At 34.2% G+C, this 16,432-nt stretch overlaps 5 protein-coding genes across 5 annotated transcripts; 2 read left to right on the forward strand and 3 right to left on the reverse strand.

Moving 5' to 3' along the window:
- Nucleotides 1-569: 569 nt before the first annotated feature.
- On the reverse strand, nucleotides 570-2,203 carry LOC124643942 (39S ribosomal protein L51, mitochondrial). The gene is made up of 4 exons (XM_047183063.1): nucleotides 1,880-2,203; nucleotides 1,688-1,807; nucleotides 1,259-1,403; nucleotides 570-777 (listed from the first exon to the last, which is right to left on the reverse strand). The coding sequence occupies exons 1-4, from the start codon at nucleotides 1,939-1,941 to the stop codon at nucleotides 634-636; spliced, it is 471 nt and encodes a 156-aa protein (XP_047039019.1). The 5' UTR covers nucleotides 1,942-2,203; the 3' UTR covers nucleotides 570-633.
- Nucleotides 2,204-2,495: 292 nt separating this feature from the next.
- On the forward strand, nucleotides 2,496-7,389 carry LOC124639150 (zinc finger protein 235-like). Its single transcript, XM_047176388.1, has 2 exons — nucleotides 2,496-2,570; nucleotides 2,955-7,389. Exons 1-2 carry the CDS (start codon nucleotides 2,533-2,535, stop codon nucleotides 4,132-4,134), a joined length of 1,218 nt encoding a protein of 405 aa, XP_047032344.1. The 5' UTR covers nucleotides 2,496-2,532; the 3' UTR covers nucleotides 4,135-7,389.
- A 363-nt stretch (nucleotides 7,390-7,752) lies between these two features.
- On the reverse strand, nucleotides 7,753-9,578 carry LOC124639157 (surfeit locus protein 6 homolog). Its single transcript, XM_047176396.1, has 5 exons — nucleotides 9,418-9,578; nucleotides 9,009-9,149; nucleotides 8,510-8,890; nucleotides 8,196-8,407; nucleotides 7,753-7,979 (listed from the first exon to the last, which is right to left on the reverse strand). The coding sequence occupies exons 2-5, from the start codon at nucleotides 9,121-9,123 to the stop codon at nucleotides 7,809-7,811; spliced, it is 879 nt and encodes a 292-aa protein (XP_047032352.1). The 5' UTR covers nucleotides 9,124-9,149; nucleotides 9,418-9,578; the 3' UTR covers nucleotides 7,753-7,808.
- A 1,789-nt stretch (nucleotides 9,579-11,367) lies between these two features.
- LOC124640658 (ubiquinone biosynthesis protein COQ4 homolog, mitochondrial) lies at nucleotides 11,368-12,637 on the forward strand. The gene is made up of 3 exons (XM_047178528.1): nucleotides 11,368-11,966; nucleotides 12,040-12,202; nucleotides 12,431-12,637. The coding sequence occupies exons 1-3, from the start codon at nucleotides 11,463-11,465 to the stop codon at nucleotides 12,511-12,513; spliced, it is 750 nt and encodes a 249-aa protein (XP_047034484.1). The 5' UTR covers nucleotides 11,368-11,462; the 3' UTR covers nucleotides 12,514-12,637.
- LOC124640649 (protein arginine N-methyltransferase 5) lies at nucleotides 12,630-16,034 on the reverse strand. Its single transcript, XM_047178516.1, has 9 exons — nucleotides 15,539-16,034; nucleotides 15,188-15,463; nucleotides 14,916-15,095; nucleotides 14,684-14,840; nucleotides 14,384-14,545; nucleotides 13,740-13,893; nucleotides 13,265-13,506; nucleotides 12,931-13,188; nucleotides 12,630-12,848 (listed from the first exon to the last, which is right to left on the reverse strand). Exons 1-9 carry the CDS (start codon nucleotides 15,937-15,939, stop codon nucleotides 12,693-12,695), a joined length of 1,986 nt encoding a protein of 661 aa, XP_047034472.1. The 5' UTR covers nucleotides 15,940-16,034; the 3' UTR covers nucleotides 12,630-12,692.
- Between the last annotated feature and the right edge of the window lie 398 nt (nucleotides 16,035-16,432).

Here is a 16,432-nt window from a genome sequence, read left to right on the forward strand (position 1 = left end):
ATTGGTCTGCTATTTTGGTCTATATGGTAGTTTGCTCTACAATCATATTGCAATCGTAAATCATTTGCAGACAAAATGATTCATTATTGAATGACAGAAAAGGAAAAAAACGTTTATTTCAAAGAGAAAATAGCGGAATGGCACATACGATACCCATCAATCGTAATTGAGTCGGGATTGGATCTCAGTCGAATGTGAATCGGATGTCGCTTAAGTAAAATTAGGAGAATCGGGCCCCTGGTTTTGTATTCACACTGATCATCACCCACATTATTTATTTAAAATCGCTCTAAGACGTCTGTACATAGACAATATCATGGAAGCCATTATGTATTTTTGGGCAATAAAATATTCATTTGTTCCCACAAAATCGTAGTGTATTTTATTTCAAACTATCATATTTATGAAGTCATGAATAGCATTGGACAATATTATGTAAAAATAAACGTTTTACAAGGATCACAGCTTACAGTGACTGCATAATTTGCAGATTTATATGGCTTAAAACTGACTTGAAAGGACAAATAAATTGTGTAGAAAAAGTCCACTTATAAATGAAACTAAACAAGTCATTTCATAACACTTTATTTCCTAATAATCTACAATATAATAACTAATAAATAAAAGTAATCTTTAATCAGGAGAGGGTCCTGTCTTTGTTTTTCTGTTAAGTTTTCTGTACAAGAATGATATTCTCTTCTCCATGTCTTTCCATTTAGTTGGTCTAGTTTGACGTGTACCAGTGTTAGCCCACATTTTCCTTTTCCTCAGCAAAATCTGAAAGTATCATAAAAAGGGTATAATAAATATTTCAACATTAATTTTATATCAAACAAATGTCAATTAAGTATTAGTGTTGAAAGAAAAAATTACGCATTTAATGTTTATGGGGACCACACAAAACTTACTGTTAATTAGATCAAATAATTAATTATAAAGTGAATTACCACTTCTACTACCAATACATATAGAAGAGTATCAGATATCAGATCAGACAGACAGTCATTCCAAGAAAAATAAAAGGGTACTTAACAGCATCTGATTAGACTGGAAGCTAACATCATTACGTTACTGGGGAGTTTGTTGCGCCACTTCTTCCCGGCAAAAACACATAGGAAGTGGTGAAGGGTGAGCGTTTATTGTAAATTCCTGACGTTCCAAAAGTGCTGTCTTGCAGCCAAGTTTGAATAAATGATTTTTGATTTTGATTTTGATTGATTACAACTGGTAAAGGGTAGGACAAGACACCATTACTCACTTGATACTCATTTCCACTGACTCCTCTAATCCATGCTGGTACAGTGTACAGAATTTTCACTGGATGCAATTCTCCTGATCCAAGAATATCAATGTAGTCATTCTGACCGAACAGAGCTTTGCGTTCCGTCCAAGCGTTTGCTGGCCTGAAACAAATAATTTGAATATTTGAACTCTAAGAACTCTAATGGCAGATCTTTATTTTAAATTAATTTAAATTTGCATCAAAATGTATGTAAATGCTGAAACTTTGTGCCTGCATCTGTCCATATGGAAATGTTAACTGATGGTGGCTTTGGAGATATAAAAAAATAAAGGCAAAAAAAAAAATTAAAAAAAAAAAGATATGTATAACACGCATCCCAATGGATGCGTGTTATACATATCGATTAGCATTCGATTGATCTGTAAAAAAGTTTCGATTGATTACCTATACTCAGGCACCGGCAAAGGTTTCTCGACCCCGCGAGGAAGTAATCCTCCACTCCAGATCTTTTCTTCATAACCATATCTTCTTACGACGCGTTGCTTTTCAGCATGATACCGAGTTCTAAAACAGAACACTCACATTAGGTAAACATTATCATTGATAAAAATACGTATCACACAATTATTTTCTAACCTCACTATGTTAACTGTTGGTTTCCAGAAAGCGTTCAATACAGTCGATCCCAGCCACGCCATTGTAATTTATTATAATAGTTTCATCAATAGTATTACAATCAATCACAATAATAAGAGAGAAGGAATATTTTTTAATAAAATATTTTTTATTTTAGTTTTGCTTCACATGACATTTGACAGTTTACCATCGGTCGGTCGGAGCCAGGACTCCAGGAGCCACAGATAAATATTTACTAAATAATATCAAGACAATTTTCACTACATGATAGTTACTTGCACAAAAGCATACCAGTGTGTTCGCTCACCATGTTCGTATGCCGTGCGGTGAGTACCTTGGGAAGGCCTTTGTCCAGCATTGAGCGTTTTTAGATTGTAACGAAGTGTTTACAAAGCTACATCCCGTTCCGGAAAAGTACTTATATGTTACCCACACAGTCGCCACCTGCTTTTACCTGAAAATGGTTTATCTATTATTTAATGGCGCACAACCTTCTCTCTCGTTTCAGAAACCAAATCCTTTACCTTTTATCGAGTTAACACTTTCGTTACTACTAAAAAGCCCATGGTCTAAACTCTGAAACCATTTTTAATAAAAAAAAAATAAAGAAACTAATCAAACAAAATGGCCGATGTTCTATAAAAATAGTTTTTATGAGAATATTGAGAATTTTATGGAAAAACATACTAAAGTAGGTATTTTATTTATCAAGTTATAGTTAAGCGAATATATTTTAATTTACTGTGTACTATGCGTCTCTGTTCAGTTTAAAAAACAGTGAACACTAATCGTTTACGCAAATAACAAGGGAAGCAGTGTTCCTTGTTTATTTATTCTTTGATATAAACAAAATACAAGTGCCTAGATTCCAATAAGATAAAGGAATATTTATAATTAACTTATTTTGTTTCAAATATACCATTTGAATTATCTAAGAGTGAAAAACTATTGCAGTTGTGCTTGTGTTTACTTGGGCGCGTAATTGCGTTGTTTGTTTACGTTTCATGATGTTGCAGTTTATTCAACAATATCTTCCAAATAAAGTTATCATTTAAATATTTAAAATCATTTTCAGATATCGTTCACAAAAAATGTCTAAAAGAGATCAAGGTGACCGAAATGAAAGAAAGTTGGATCCAAGTGATTATGAAAACTTGATATCTCAACACAATTTGTATGAATCGTCTCGATCAAAGAATCAAGAATTGCCCAGTTTTCCAGGGTTTTCCAATGCTGAAACGCAAACAAAAACCAGCGATATAAAAGAACAAGCAGTGCACTCTGGTCTGGGAGCATGGCATTACAACCCATGGTGGATGCTTGCCAGCACTTCGCGCAACTTGCCTTCGCAGGATGATTATTCAGAGCACAGTGATCAGACCAAAGTGAAACAGGAGCCAGCTGGAGCCGGCACTCCTGATAGAGACCCGTTACAAACAGATTTGGAACAGTTTCAAGCTGAAACAGTAACACCTCCAGTTGGATTAGATTCCTTTTGTGATGATTGCTCAGACCCATTCTGTGACTCGAGTGCAGCAATTTGTCGCAAACTTTTCCACTGCCCACATTGCAGAAAGAGTTATCCCACAATTTTAGAGTTTAATACACACTTGACAGGAGTGCATCCGGCACAAAAGCCCTTCAGATGCCAGATTTGTCTGGAACCATTTCATAAGAAATCACATCTACGGAGACATTTGGATGCTAACCATACACGTAAAGATGTCAACAAGTGTTCCGTATGCTCCAAGTACATAAAAGATAAAAGCAATTTACGCAAACACATGCAAGTGCACACAGGGCGTGTACCACAGAAGCAATTCAAATGTGATTTGTGCAATAATAAACGCTACATGTCATTGGACAGACTTAACAATCACAAGGTGGTATGCACTGGAGAAAAGGTATTGAAATACTGTGACATGTGCACCAAAGTTTTTGATAACTCAAGATCGCTTAACAGCCATAAGAAAGTACATGCTAGGGAATTGAAGTGTGACAACTGCGGAGAACAGTTGCGTTCATTGGAGCAATTCACAAATCATAAAATGATTTGTCAAGGAACAACGTCAGAAGCCAGCGGCAGCCACAGTCATGCCGGCCAGGGCCATAGTGGTGGCCAAGCCATGGGCCGCTGCTGTACTCAGCCAGGATTATGTGAACATGATAAACCAGCTTACCTTAACATACCTGGCTATGCAGCTGGACGAGTGCTTGATGCAACTCTTTCCTCTTTAAAATCGGAGCTGAACTGATGACACATGCCGTAAAGGCTTACAAAGTAAATAATTAATGCATATAAATTAAACAGTTTCTTTTTTTACAAGATTACCAAATAGATAAATAAATGACAGTAATAATTTTCACAATTGAGAATTTCACAAGACTGATGCAAATATCCCGCCTCACGACTTGCTTTATTATTACCATTTAAATTTAGGCTTTAGTTAGTAGGATAATACAGTTAGAGTAAGTAACATGACTATTTGAACATGTTCATATATTTTCAAAAGAGTGAATATATTTGAATATGCTGAAATTGTTATATCAACCTTTAATTTTTTACTAAAATAAAATCATAACTGTTCAATGAACAGTGATATAGAACCAGATCATACATGCAACAATTATTGTACGTCTATCAGATATATTTTTTTATTATTTGATATCTTTTCTATAACAATGCTTTTGACTGATTTAGAGTAAAGGTGAATGTGCAGTATTACAACATTAAAACAATTTTTATTTTTTTCTATTTTGATGATGTTATAAGAGTATGTTATTTTTATAATTTTAGTATGTAACATTTTAGTTTATAAATTTTGTACCTAAGTTATATGTTGTAAACAGTCAGTGGAGACGTATGGGGAGCATGTTATATTTTCCAGTGCTCTGTTGTACTTTTTTCTCCAAAGACATAATTGTGTAGATGTGTGTAAATCGTAATACATTATGTAAACATGTATTTGAAATACTTTGTAAAGACAACTTTTATACACATAGCTATGGGACAGTTGTTTCATGTTAAACACCTTAGGATAAGTAAGACTTGGTGAAGTGCAATGTACCATTGGCGAAGCCTTGTGCATGTTATGGTTATTGGAAGTAGTTGTTGTGTTCTCCCTATCCATAATATTTATTCTTCAAGTGTTATACACTGAAAAATTATTGCTGCAATTTATAAAATGTATAAGTGTAATGTTTTATTAAATATTTAAACACAATTTGTGTACACACACCTTAATTATAAGATTCGAGGCTATAATATCTAAAGCTAAGAAGCCTTTATTATGCTAATATTTCATAGGAGTTTATTACTATACTCTCAAATTTTATCTTGTATACTTATTTTTTTATATCTTATTATTTCCAATTTTATTTATTTTGTTCATGTTATGTGGAAGGAAGAGTACTTCTATTTGGAGGCTTTTTATTCATAATCAGTTGTTGCTATTTACAATTGTTTTTAATACTAATAGCTTAGTTTATTTTTAATATCTTTATCGCTTAGTTACGTAGTTTATATTTTGAAGAATTTTAATATAATGTAAGTTCCGAACTGGAATCTTGCTTTTACAAGCCACCGAAAAAATTATTGGGTTTATTATACCAAATTCGTTTTATAAATATAATAAAATACTTATGTTATATTTTAGTTAACTGGTGACTTTAATGGCGTCTTGGTTGAATATGATTAGTTTTAACATTGGTATTTTATAATTTCGATTTCTTCATGATAGGGCCTTGATAAGCCAGGGAACAATTTACGAACACTTGAGCCCCATTGTAAGATAAGAGCTTTTCCAGTCACTGAACAACAGTACCTAAATTGTGATCATGTTTCAAAGTAAACAATTTTTTTTTTAAATCAGATTCAACTTTACATTATTCTTAATTTTACTAAGTTATGTATGTTGCCTTGCTTGTCGAGATATGAGTGGTAAATGATGGCCAGTTTCAAAGTTAAAGAGTCGGTGTCGTTTACCGGAAATTCTAATTAAACGCTATCTTGCACTTAATAAATAATCCAGACATACACTAAAAAAAACATAAATCCATCATCAGATTGATATGGGTGCGTTCAGTATCCACTGTAATATTTTTAAATAAACATAATATATTCTATATAATTTAAAGCTGATCCAGGGCAAATAAACTGCACGGCTCAAAATGTGTATTAAAATGCCACAAAGTTATCAATCTCCTTTCTATTGGCACTAAACTGTAAGAAAATCTAATGTAAAGAATATATTTTATTATGAAATATTCATAAGTTTAGTATAGAGACCACTTAACATCGGGTACTGAACTTAAATAGGAGGGTGGCGGAAAATGACAATAATAATATTGTGTAAACCCATTTCATTAACAGTATCTAACGTTACTCCGCCACTACCTCAAATTAATACGAAAAAAGATCATTAAAATTTTGTTTTTCAACAATTTTTGTTCCCATCAGCTAATATGTACTTATAATACAATTCGTTATATTTATTGATCAAATTCTATGTATACCGTAGTAAGTAACCGTGTAAACCAACTTTTGTTTCGGTTAGGATAGGTATTTGGAACATTGTGACCAGGGCTACTTGTACTGTTTAAATATCATATTCAGCTTAAGAGCACAATTTAGCAATACTTTTTTCTGATATTTTACATATTATTTTATGCCAAAAAAAAAGAACTGTTTTGTCCGTACACAGTTTACGAGGTAAATGTATGTACCTTAAGCTTAACTTAAGGTTACTTGAATATCATGGTTGGATGTTGGCATCAGAGTTGCGATGAGTTTATTCTATGTAAGAAACTGAACAAATAGATCCAGTCAAGCTCACTCAATAAGTTGCCAAAATTCAATTCAAAATAGCTGCCTCATTGTAATAACCATGATTACTTTCATGAAGAGACCACCTTTAATAATATTAAGTTGTATTGCATCTTATAAATAATATGTAAGCTTTACATCGTAACATCGCTTCTTATAACATGTAGCCTAGACAGTTAGACAATTTTGAAAAATCGTAATTTTTACAGCGCCGACTTAGTGACTGATTCTGCCATTTATTTGGATTGATATTATACAGAAAATATATACCATTAGGTACCTAAATATTTTGTCTTTGTAGTTATTTAGCATGGTGTGTAACTTTTAATGCACCTAGTTTTAAGAAAAAATGTGTTCATATGAATTTAGTTAGGTACATAGAATATAGTTCATCTATTTGATTAGTGAAGTAGACTGTAAAACAGTGTAATGCGAATTACTATACGAGCGCATTATTTTCCGACAAAGCCTTCCATTGCGTATTACCTAAAATAAGCCAAATTCAGTTTTTACAGTGAGGTCATGTTCACAGTCGTAAAAACAATTATTTTTCGTTAACATTGCCGCCTTTTGTTGTACCTACCCTTAAGTAGAACTTAGTTGAATTCAAGTTAAAAAAATAGCATACCTACATACAGTTTTATAAATACCTATCACGAATAAATTACATTTCCTTTCTGTTAAATTGTGTTATTTATTATTTTCCCTGTCCCGTCCAAGTCCTTATTAGGAGATTAGCCAGCTGCCCAGGACATAATAATTGATAGTATACCACTACATAGACATTTGCGCAGACACAAGTGCTCTCCCTATTCATTCACTCTCCTAGCCCGATGGGACGGAAAATCCAACACGGCCGGAAAGAGATCAGGCGCAGGACCGACCATTTACGTGCTCTCCGATGTACAGTTGTAGCAATCACCAACTAACAGAATAACAGTCTGCATTATGAATTTTTTAAAACCACAAAGCCATTTCGACCAGAACCGGGAATGGAACCCATGACCTCGCGTACAGCACATTAGGATAAGGGGAATAAAGAAAGAGCTTTTTGTCAAAAATATTTTTATTCTTAAACATAATAAACTTGATGGTCCTTCTATGTTATATGACGACTCGGCCTCGTTTAACCGATGTCTTGATAATTTTAGACTTCTTCTCTTTCTTCTTTTTGGCAATATTTTCTGCCCTCTTCTTTTGCCTCTCGTCTTTCTTTTGTTCAACATTCTTGACTCTGGTGTCCCACTGCTTCTTGCTTTGTTTCTTCTTTTGATCCTGTGAAAAAAAATTGTAGCAATATTTTATTTTAAATGTAAGGCCAGAATATAAAATAATTTGCGGATTACGATGAATTGTTTTGATCTTTTTATGTAAGGTACTGTTGCTAATGATTCAATTGAACTAATTATGGTATTAGATCCTGCAAGTAAATAATTGCTGGGAAGTAGTTCCCACTGCACGCGCGTGAAACCGTGGGACATTAAATCTTACCATTTTCTTTATTGACTTCTTGAGTAATAAAGGATCATCTTTAACTTTCTGTCCTTCAGCTTTTTGCAGAACATTTTTCCAAGCTATTTTCTCTTTTATTTCTTTTACTTTACCCTGGTCCTCTTTTTCTTCCAACTGTCGGATTTTATCTTCTTGCTGTTTGAGATTTTCTAAAATCTTTTTAGGATCTTTCTCAACCTTGTTTACTCTTTCTGCAAAAGAAATAAAATGCATTTTATATTACAAAATGTTTTTGGCCATAACTTGTAATGCAATATCATATTTCAATAACAAAACTGTGTATAATTTCTTACCTTTTTTGCCAACATTGGCAAAGTCGAATTTTGAAAATACAAGTTTTCCTTCATTGTTGAACACTGGTTTAGTAATATTTGCTTTAGGTTTCGGTTTTTCTTCAACGCTGGACTTTAACATATCTGCAAATGGTGCATCTACAGTTGGTTTAACTTTTGTTTTATTTTTCCTCTCTGATTTCTTAATCTTTTTGTTCAATTTACTACTCAGGCTTTTTTTCTGCAATTTATTTTTAAAACTGAACTTATTTTGTGATTTTATCTTTTCTAATTTTTCTTCAAGTTCTGCGATGCTTCGTGCACGCTTGGGCATTTCTGTATCCTCACTACTTTTTTGATTTTCATTTACTATTTCAATGTCCATATTGTCTTCATTTTCACCTGAGATGAAGAATACAGTATAATTAAAACGTAGTTAAAGATTTTATGAGAATGTAACAAAGTATCAAAATTAACTTCACTGCTCGTTAGATAGTTAGCAATCTTACAGAGATCTTACCTTTCATTTGCAGCGGTAAAGACATAACTGAAAACACATTTTTCAAAAATGTGAATTCTTTGCTAATTTCTTCTTTGATTATTTTTATTTTTTTTACTTTCTTCTGTTGCGTCATTTTGCTAGTTTCTAAGCAACTTAACCCTGAAAAAAGAAAACAGTAAACCATAATAACATAAAACTACATTAAGTGTATGCAACAAGAGCGTCTATACCTATATAACCTACGACGAAGGATTGCTTTTATTCAAACATAAAAACCTACTTTTTATTTTTTAATTATTAATTTCATTATTTAGGAAAAATTGTCAATTCTAAAACTAACCCACATAATAAGTGTGAGAATAATTCAAATAAAAGTTATGACTAAAGATTACAGAAGAAACAAATCTTAACACAACTATTAACCAACCTTTATATTTATAACTGAAGCAGGAGGAGACGTGATTTATTTCTTAGAACTTCTCTAAAAACTTAATAAATCTCCAAAGTACACGAGTAAACATAACCTCACTCTATATAATTTTTTTTTTTAATATCCATCCACGGTGACAGATAAGGCAAAATAATAAAGATATCACAAAGTCCTATGTGGCGCTATAGTCGAGTGACCTAGACTGCAGTTGTGCAGTTTCTTTCTAAAACACAAACCGTGCAATGAGGGTTTTCGATACTTTTTCTGCCGCCAGGCGGCGCTTCGTATGCGTCAGGTCCAAACAGCTGTCAAATAGGATGGAATTGTAGGGTCCGAACTTATTGTTTATTGAAATTCTGTTATATTGGAAGTGTTATTGATTTTATTATGGACTACGGTCAGAATAAGGTTTCCGAACTAAAAATTGAGCTAAGAGAGAGGGTGCAAAAGTCACTGGTACTCATAGATATAATATTACTAAACAAGATTGCGCACGCTCAAAATATATATTTACGAAAATGAACTCTATAGTAACGCAATAAGGTACTAAATTGGTTGCATAATACACAGAGGCAAATCCGAGCCGAGAGGGATAGTTCGAACGGAGGCTGTTTGTCTCTTTCTAACACCTTGCCAGCATAAAAAAATGTGATCAAAAGTTTTGTCTTCCCAAAAACAATTGAATCACTTATATTTTTATCTTATTTTAACAATTGTAAGTCAACAAATTAATAACAATCGCATTAATTTATTCGTATTTATTATTAAAACATAAAGAACATAAATTTTTATTTTGCTTTTTTTATTTTCTAGCGGTAACCCTGAACATTCTTGGCGCGTAATCAGCATTTAAAATTTTGTTTATATTTTTTTGTATTAAATCAATTTAAACTATTAAAATGGTGAAAAAGTGTTGCGTTTCTACTTGCAAAAGTGAATCCTATGGTGGTTGCAATATATCGTTCCACAGGTTAGCTAATAATAACATTTTCGTAAACCAAACAACTAGGGTGCCCATGAATTCTTGTAACGAGTCAAAATATGGGTGATGGATTTTAAAACTGTTATACTATTGTTATAGCTTCCCAAAAAATGAAGAAAGGCGACATAAATGGCTCAGCAGTCTATATATGAAGTAGAAATACAAAAAAAACAGTCTTCACTTCGAATCTTCCTGCTTTTATACTGCTAATTTCCGCTAATTATTAAAAGCCTTTATTAGTATCTTAAGGTCACAAACTGCGTAAGTTAAAACTTCAATACTAATCTGTGTTTAATAATCTTAGCAAATTCGGATTTGTCTCATTTAAAACCATTTAAACCATTTATTTTGCTACACATACATGAACACAAAAAAAAATATACATTTACAAAAAAATACAGCGTAGCAAGGGTTCCATCTCAGGTCAGGTCTCACATAGCTTAATCTCATAGTCACCCTATTAGAAAGGGACAGACAGCCTCCGTACTAACTGTTTCACTCGGCTCGTTTTTTGGGTTTATATGCGCAGTCCTGTTTACTAATATTATGTCTATGCTGGTACTAAGGAAAAGCTTGTTGAAAAATTTGTTAACACAATATGATTTAGTTTTTTTTATTTACTCAACCTCAATAGTAAAACAATAATGCAGTGCTTTAATTATAAAATAAAAAAAAAACACTAAAATCGTTCACTATTCATAGTAAAGATAAGCACTTTGACAGTTACCTGGACCTGACGACTCGGTGCTGCCACCTGGTGGACGCCATTTTAGAAAACCCTCATTAGGTATGGCTTCAAGAGTAGCTAAAAAGAACAGGTCTTTTCGTTCTATATACCGGACTCAAAACTTGCACGGTCCCAAAAGAAAAAAAGGAAAGAAACCACAACAAACTCTGTGATGGACGCTTTTCCATTTCCTTGGTTACTGTCACAGAGTGTCACTGTCAAAATGTCTGAAAATTGACACTATTGACAGTTCCATTCGATAACAAACTTGTTTGGGTCGTTCGTTCGTTTTCATCGGGTTATTTACGCAGGTTACTTGCTTTTGTTCTAAAAATGCGTCCTCCTCTTGCAATAGTTAGAACATATTGCGCAACTGCTGCACCCAAAAGTAGTAATTTTATTGACGAAATGAAGAGAAACTTCATTGCAACAAATACGTTTCAAAAAACTTTATTGTCATGTGGGTCAGCCGCTATTTCTTTACTAAATCCACATCGGGGCGACATGATCGCTTGTTTAGGCGAAGTTACTGGAGAAAGCGCTATAAAATATATGCGACAAAAGATGACAGAAACTGAAGAGGGCACGGAAATACTAAAGGAAAAACCGCGTATTAATTCTGGCACTGTTTCCTTTGATAAGCTATCCCAAATGCCAGATAACACTTTAGGTAGAGTTTATGCAGATTTTATGACTGAGAACAACATCACAGCTGACTCTCGTCTGCCGGTTCAGTTTATTGAAGATCCTGAACTGGCTTACGTAATGCAGCGCTATAGAGAAGTGCATGATTTGGTTCATGCCACTTTATTCATGAGAACATCTATGTTGGGAGAGGTAGTTATTCTACATTATTTTCCCTATATTGTTTTGTCTGTCTTCTCATTTTAATGAATAAAATTTTATAAAGGTTACAGTAAAATGGGTAGAAGGTATTCAAACAAGGCTACCTATGTGCATCAGTGGCGGCATCTGGGGAGCAGCCAGACTTAAGCCAAAGCATCGCCAGATGTATTTGAAGTACTATCTCCCATGGGCCATCAAAACAGGCAATAATGCTAAGTTTATGCAAGGTAACTTATAAAATAATAGCTTCTTCCAGTAGTTTGACCCATTTCCTGAGGGACTGTCTAGCTTAATTACTTTAGTCTAGTACATATACTGTTACCTTACTACTAAGTTTCAACAAATCTAGTCATTCATTTCATTTCAGTTTTCACGTGAAAGACTCACCCAGAAATTAGTGGAATAACTTGATATTTTTTGTACATTTTTGTTTATACTTTTTTTTATAATTGCAGGAATTTACTTCGAAAAAAGATGGGATCAAGATATAGATGACTTTCATAAAGAAATGAATATTGTAAGACTTGTGAAGAAATAGTATTTGCCTTATTTTATGTAAAAAAAGTATACTAAGTCATTAGTTATTGTTGTAGAATTTTAGTTTGTTTTGAATGTGCAATAGTAAGTTGTTATTTGAAAATAAAATATGCCATAAACTCTGATAGCTTTTTTTATTGAATATAGAAAATATCTTTCTAATATTTTGTACGAAAATAATCATAACAACATTTCGGAACTTCTTCCATTAGCATTATGCAGGGTTGTGGTGTGATTGCCCACTTCCACTATCCATTCATACCAGACCCTTCTTGAATCCAGACAGCGCCAAAATCTAGCTGTTATCTTGTCCCCTTTATGCACTCTCAGAGGTGTCTGCAAATAAAAATAGCAACATTATAGTTCCAAGCAATACGCAAACTTCTAAATGTACATTCTAATTAAAACACTAAAGTACCTTGATTGGAATGAAAACTGGGAACCATGATATCATTCCTGGACTATGTGTTGATGGAACTATACTGATCATTTCTTTCCCATATAAAGTGCAATCAAAGTATCCCCCAAATCCATGCATAACATTGTCCTGCTCCACATCCCAAGTAAGTATTTCAGATCTTCTGTTGTCTGTCAGAGGTAGTCTCCTGTAATCAGTCAATTCTTGGCCCTCATGATCCTTTGCTCCTTTTGCTGGATGTTCAAATGTAAAAACAAGCTGAAATACAAACAACATTTTAATATATGACATGGTGTTGTAGGAGTATTTTTGACCCATTTTTTAAGTTGCTTACCTTTGTTTCAGCTATGTCATGTTTATTCTGCATATAAACAACCCATAACGTCTCAAGATTTTTATCTTTTTGATTTGATGGACTAATAGAGGAGGCAGCTTTTGCTGCTGCCCACAGCCTGGGTGAAGAAATAGGAGCCACATAAGACCTGTATTCACAAGGTATTGATATACCACCTGGCTTCAGGAGCCCTGCAGCTCCATCTAAACACTCAGGAGACAGTTCATTGTCCCCCCATGACCCTGCAAATAGACACAAAATGATAACTCAATTGTATTCCGCTAATATTGTTTACTAACCAATTTTTATACCCAAATTTTGCTAGTTATATTGTGCAAAGCAGTGTTTTAACCTGATCTTAAGGCTTCAATTAAGACAGTAATTGATTCTTTTGCTCTTCTTGGTGCCTTTTGTAGTGCACCAAGTATATTTGACTATGCACAATTTGGCTATACGCATTAAATTTTAAGCTTACCTAATAACTCAGACACAATAATGTCTGCCTTTGGTGAGAGATTGATCTGGCGCATATCACCGGGTATTACGACAACGTCTCGGTCGCGCCATACTTCACGCACTTGTGCTGTCAACACCACCACAGCACAAGGATTCTTTTCCACTGCCACTACCTTTTGGTTACAAATATTAATTTATTAAACATTTATGGTCTTACTACAAAAACTTAAACATGTGTCTAAGACTTGTCCAAAAAAATTGTGGCCGCAAAATGGACCTTATTTCAACGTCATAATCTGACATTTTTTTAGACAAGTCTTAAACTGACGTTTAAAAGTTTTTGTGGTAAGATGGTTATAGATTATAAAACATTTAACTTCCAAGTTAATTGCTAATTTTAGCAATTGACATTTTTTAAGTGTGGTAGAAAAATAATAAAGAGGAAAGATTTTTTATTTGTGCCATAAAGGCTCCAAAACTACTGAACCAATTTGAGAAATTCTTTCACTGTTGAGAAGCTTCATTATCCCTGAGTAAAATAGGCTATATTAATTAGGTTACAGGTAGCACTTCCCACTGGACACAAGAGAACATGTAGAAACACAGCTATTGAGTTCATAACTTTCATAAGACATTCAAGCATGTACGCAATGTGTAACTTACCTTGACTTTGCTATTGGTTATATCAGCAGCATTTAGTGTAGCTCTGACTAATGGTCCTCTGCCTGCACCTAACACCATAACTGTTATAGTTTCCTTTTTCTTGTCTGCAGTGTCTCCTTGTCCTAGCTCTTGAGCATTTGCTGTAGCTATGTCAGCATTTATCTGAGTGTATAAAAATAAGCTAAACATTAATTGAGCAAAAACAATACTTGATATCAGGTTACTAGCTTGCTCTTGCAAGCAGGGCACTTGTCACACAAGTACTTCTGTAGTACAGAGGTAATAAAGAAAAATATATACCACTTGAGAAGGCCCTTTCTGCAGATCAGTCAAGGCTTGTGCAATAGCTTTCTGATATTGATCATATTTAATTGGGTCCTTTTCAAACACATTATAAGTGTGTGTGTCCAAGTTATCAGCCAACGGTTGGAGTGGAGTCTGCAGATAATCTTCCCACCTTCAATATTAAAATAGATTATAGATACCACAAATGAAAATACAAAATAAAATTAAGCAAAAGAACTAATCATACCCTCTAGCATAACTTAACATAGGATCGTCAGCTAGATAAGGTCTTCGTTTCCAGATCCTTAACAGGTATTGCAAATAGAACTCCACATTGGACCTCCTTGCTCCACTCACAATAACCTGAGCTTCATGTTCAACTAAGCTCAATACCAGCTGAGAGTGAGCTCGAGATAGTACAGGATATCTGCATTAAATACATAGGAATATGAACAACTTATAACTTTTTAATTACAACAATTATGTAAGTAATTCAATTTAAATAAAAAAATAAATTACCCCTTTTTGTTGGTATGGAAAATAGATGTTGGTACAATAATAGCTTTCACAGGTTCTCCTAACCATCGTTTTATTACAGCTTCTGAAGGTAAATCTGCTGACAGCTCTAAGGCCACACCAACTCGTTTATCAAACTCAAGGTGCTCATGGAATTTAGACCACCATAGCCATGTCTCATCCCAAGCCGCATCATCTTCTTCAGGGTCGGCGTCACCTCTATTCTTTGTTCTTGTACATGTCATAGGAATGTGAGCCCATATAAGGGATGGGTGATGACTAAAATAAAAAAAATGATTAAAACCACGGTTTGTTATTGTTACCGTGTCCTTGAGGCTTCCTCAATTAACTAACCTGGTTTCATAGTATGAATTGAGAATTCTAGCCAAATTATTTGATTCTCTACCATGTACAGAAAACATGATTGCGGGAAGTCCAAGCCCTCGACAGTAACCGAGTTCTTCGTTCAAACAATCTTCATGACGTTGGCGAACGCCGGGTGACGGCGAGTCTACGTTTAGATAAGGGGACAACCTCCCTACAATCCTGCCCGTCCAATCTTGAGGAGATAGTATCATATCTGATCTTGTGAAACCACCAACCCTGCCGGCTATTGAACATGGTCTCCGAAAACGTGGGTGAACTACTGGCGAAACTATAAAAGAGTAATTGCAACGCAAAGCTTCTGTTAAACAAGCTTGTAAATCTGGAGTGGACGTAAATTCCAAGCCGCAAGATATTTCTTGCTGCGACATGCTAAATTCATGCGATAGCTCACAATTTATTAAACTAAATAAAATTTACAATGTGACAGAAGAAACTCCTCAATAGTTGAAATTTGAATGGAATGTTTTTTTTGTCTATGATGTATTTATGATGGGCACAGACTACAAAAACACCGCTGTTCCGCGTGCTGCTTTTATTTACTAGAAATTCTATTCTATTCTATCGGCTACGCATCAATAGGCGTTCTACGTGTATGACCGTACACAGTATTCGGAGAATCGGGCCCCTGCCCTGTCTTAACATACACGCTACGGTCTACCGGAGAGGTAATCTGTGCAGATACCTGCGCCAGGTGCCTGAGCAGGGGCCCGATTCTCCTAAGTTAATAATGTAAATTGAATAGAAGTCGAATCACAATAAGATCGCAATAGCAGTTTTAGCCATATCGGGCATTCTGCTACTAATATAAGACCAATCGTATTCCAAAGTCATTCGATGGTTTGCGATTGGTCTGCTATTTAG

Source organism: Helicoverpa zea, chromosome 2, assembly GCF_022581195.2.
Source record: "Helicoverpa zea isolate HzStark_Cry1AcR chromosome 2, ilHelZeax1.1, whole genome shotgun sequence".
NCBI lineage: Eukaryota > Metazoa > Arthropoda > Insecta > Lepidoptera > Noctuidae > Helicoverpa > Helicoverpa zea.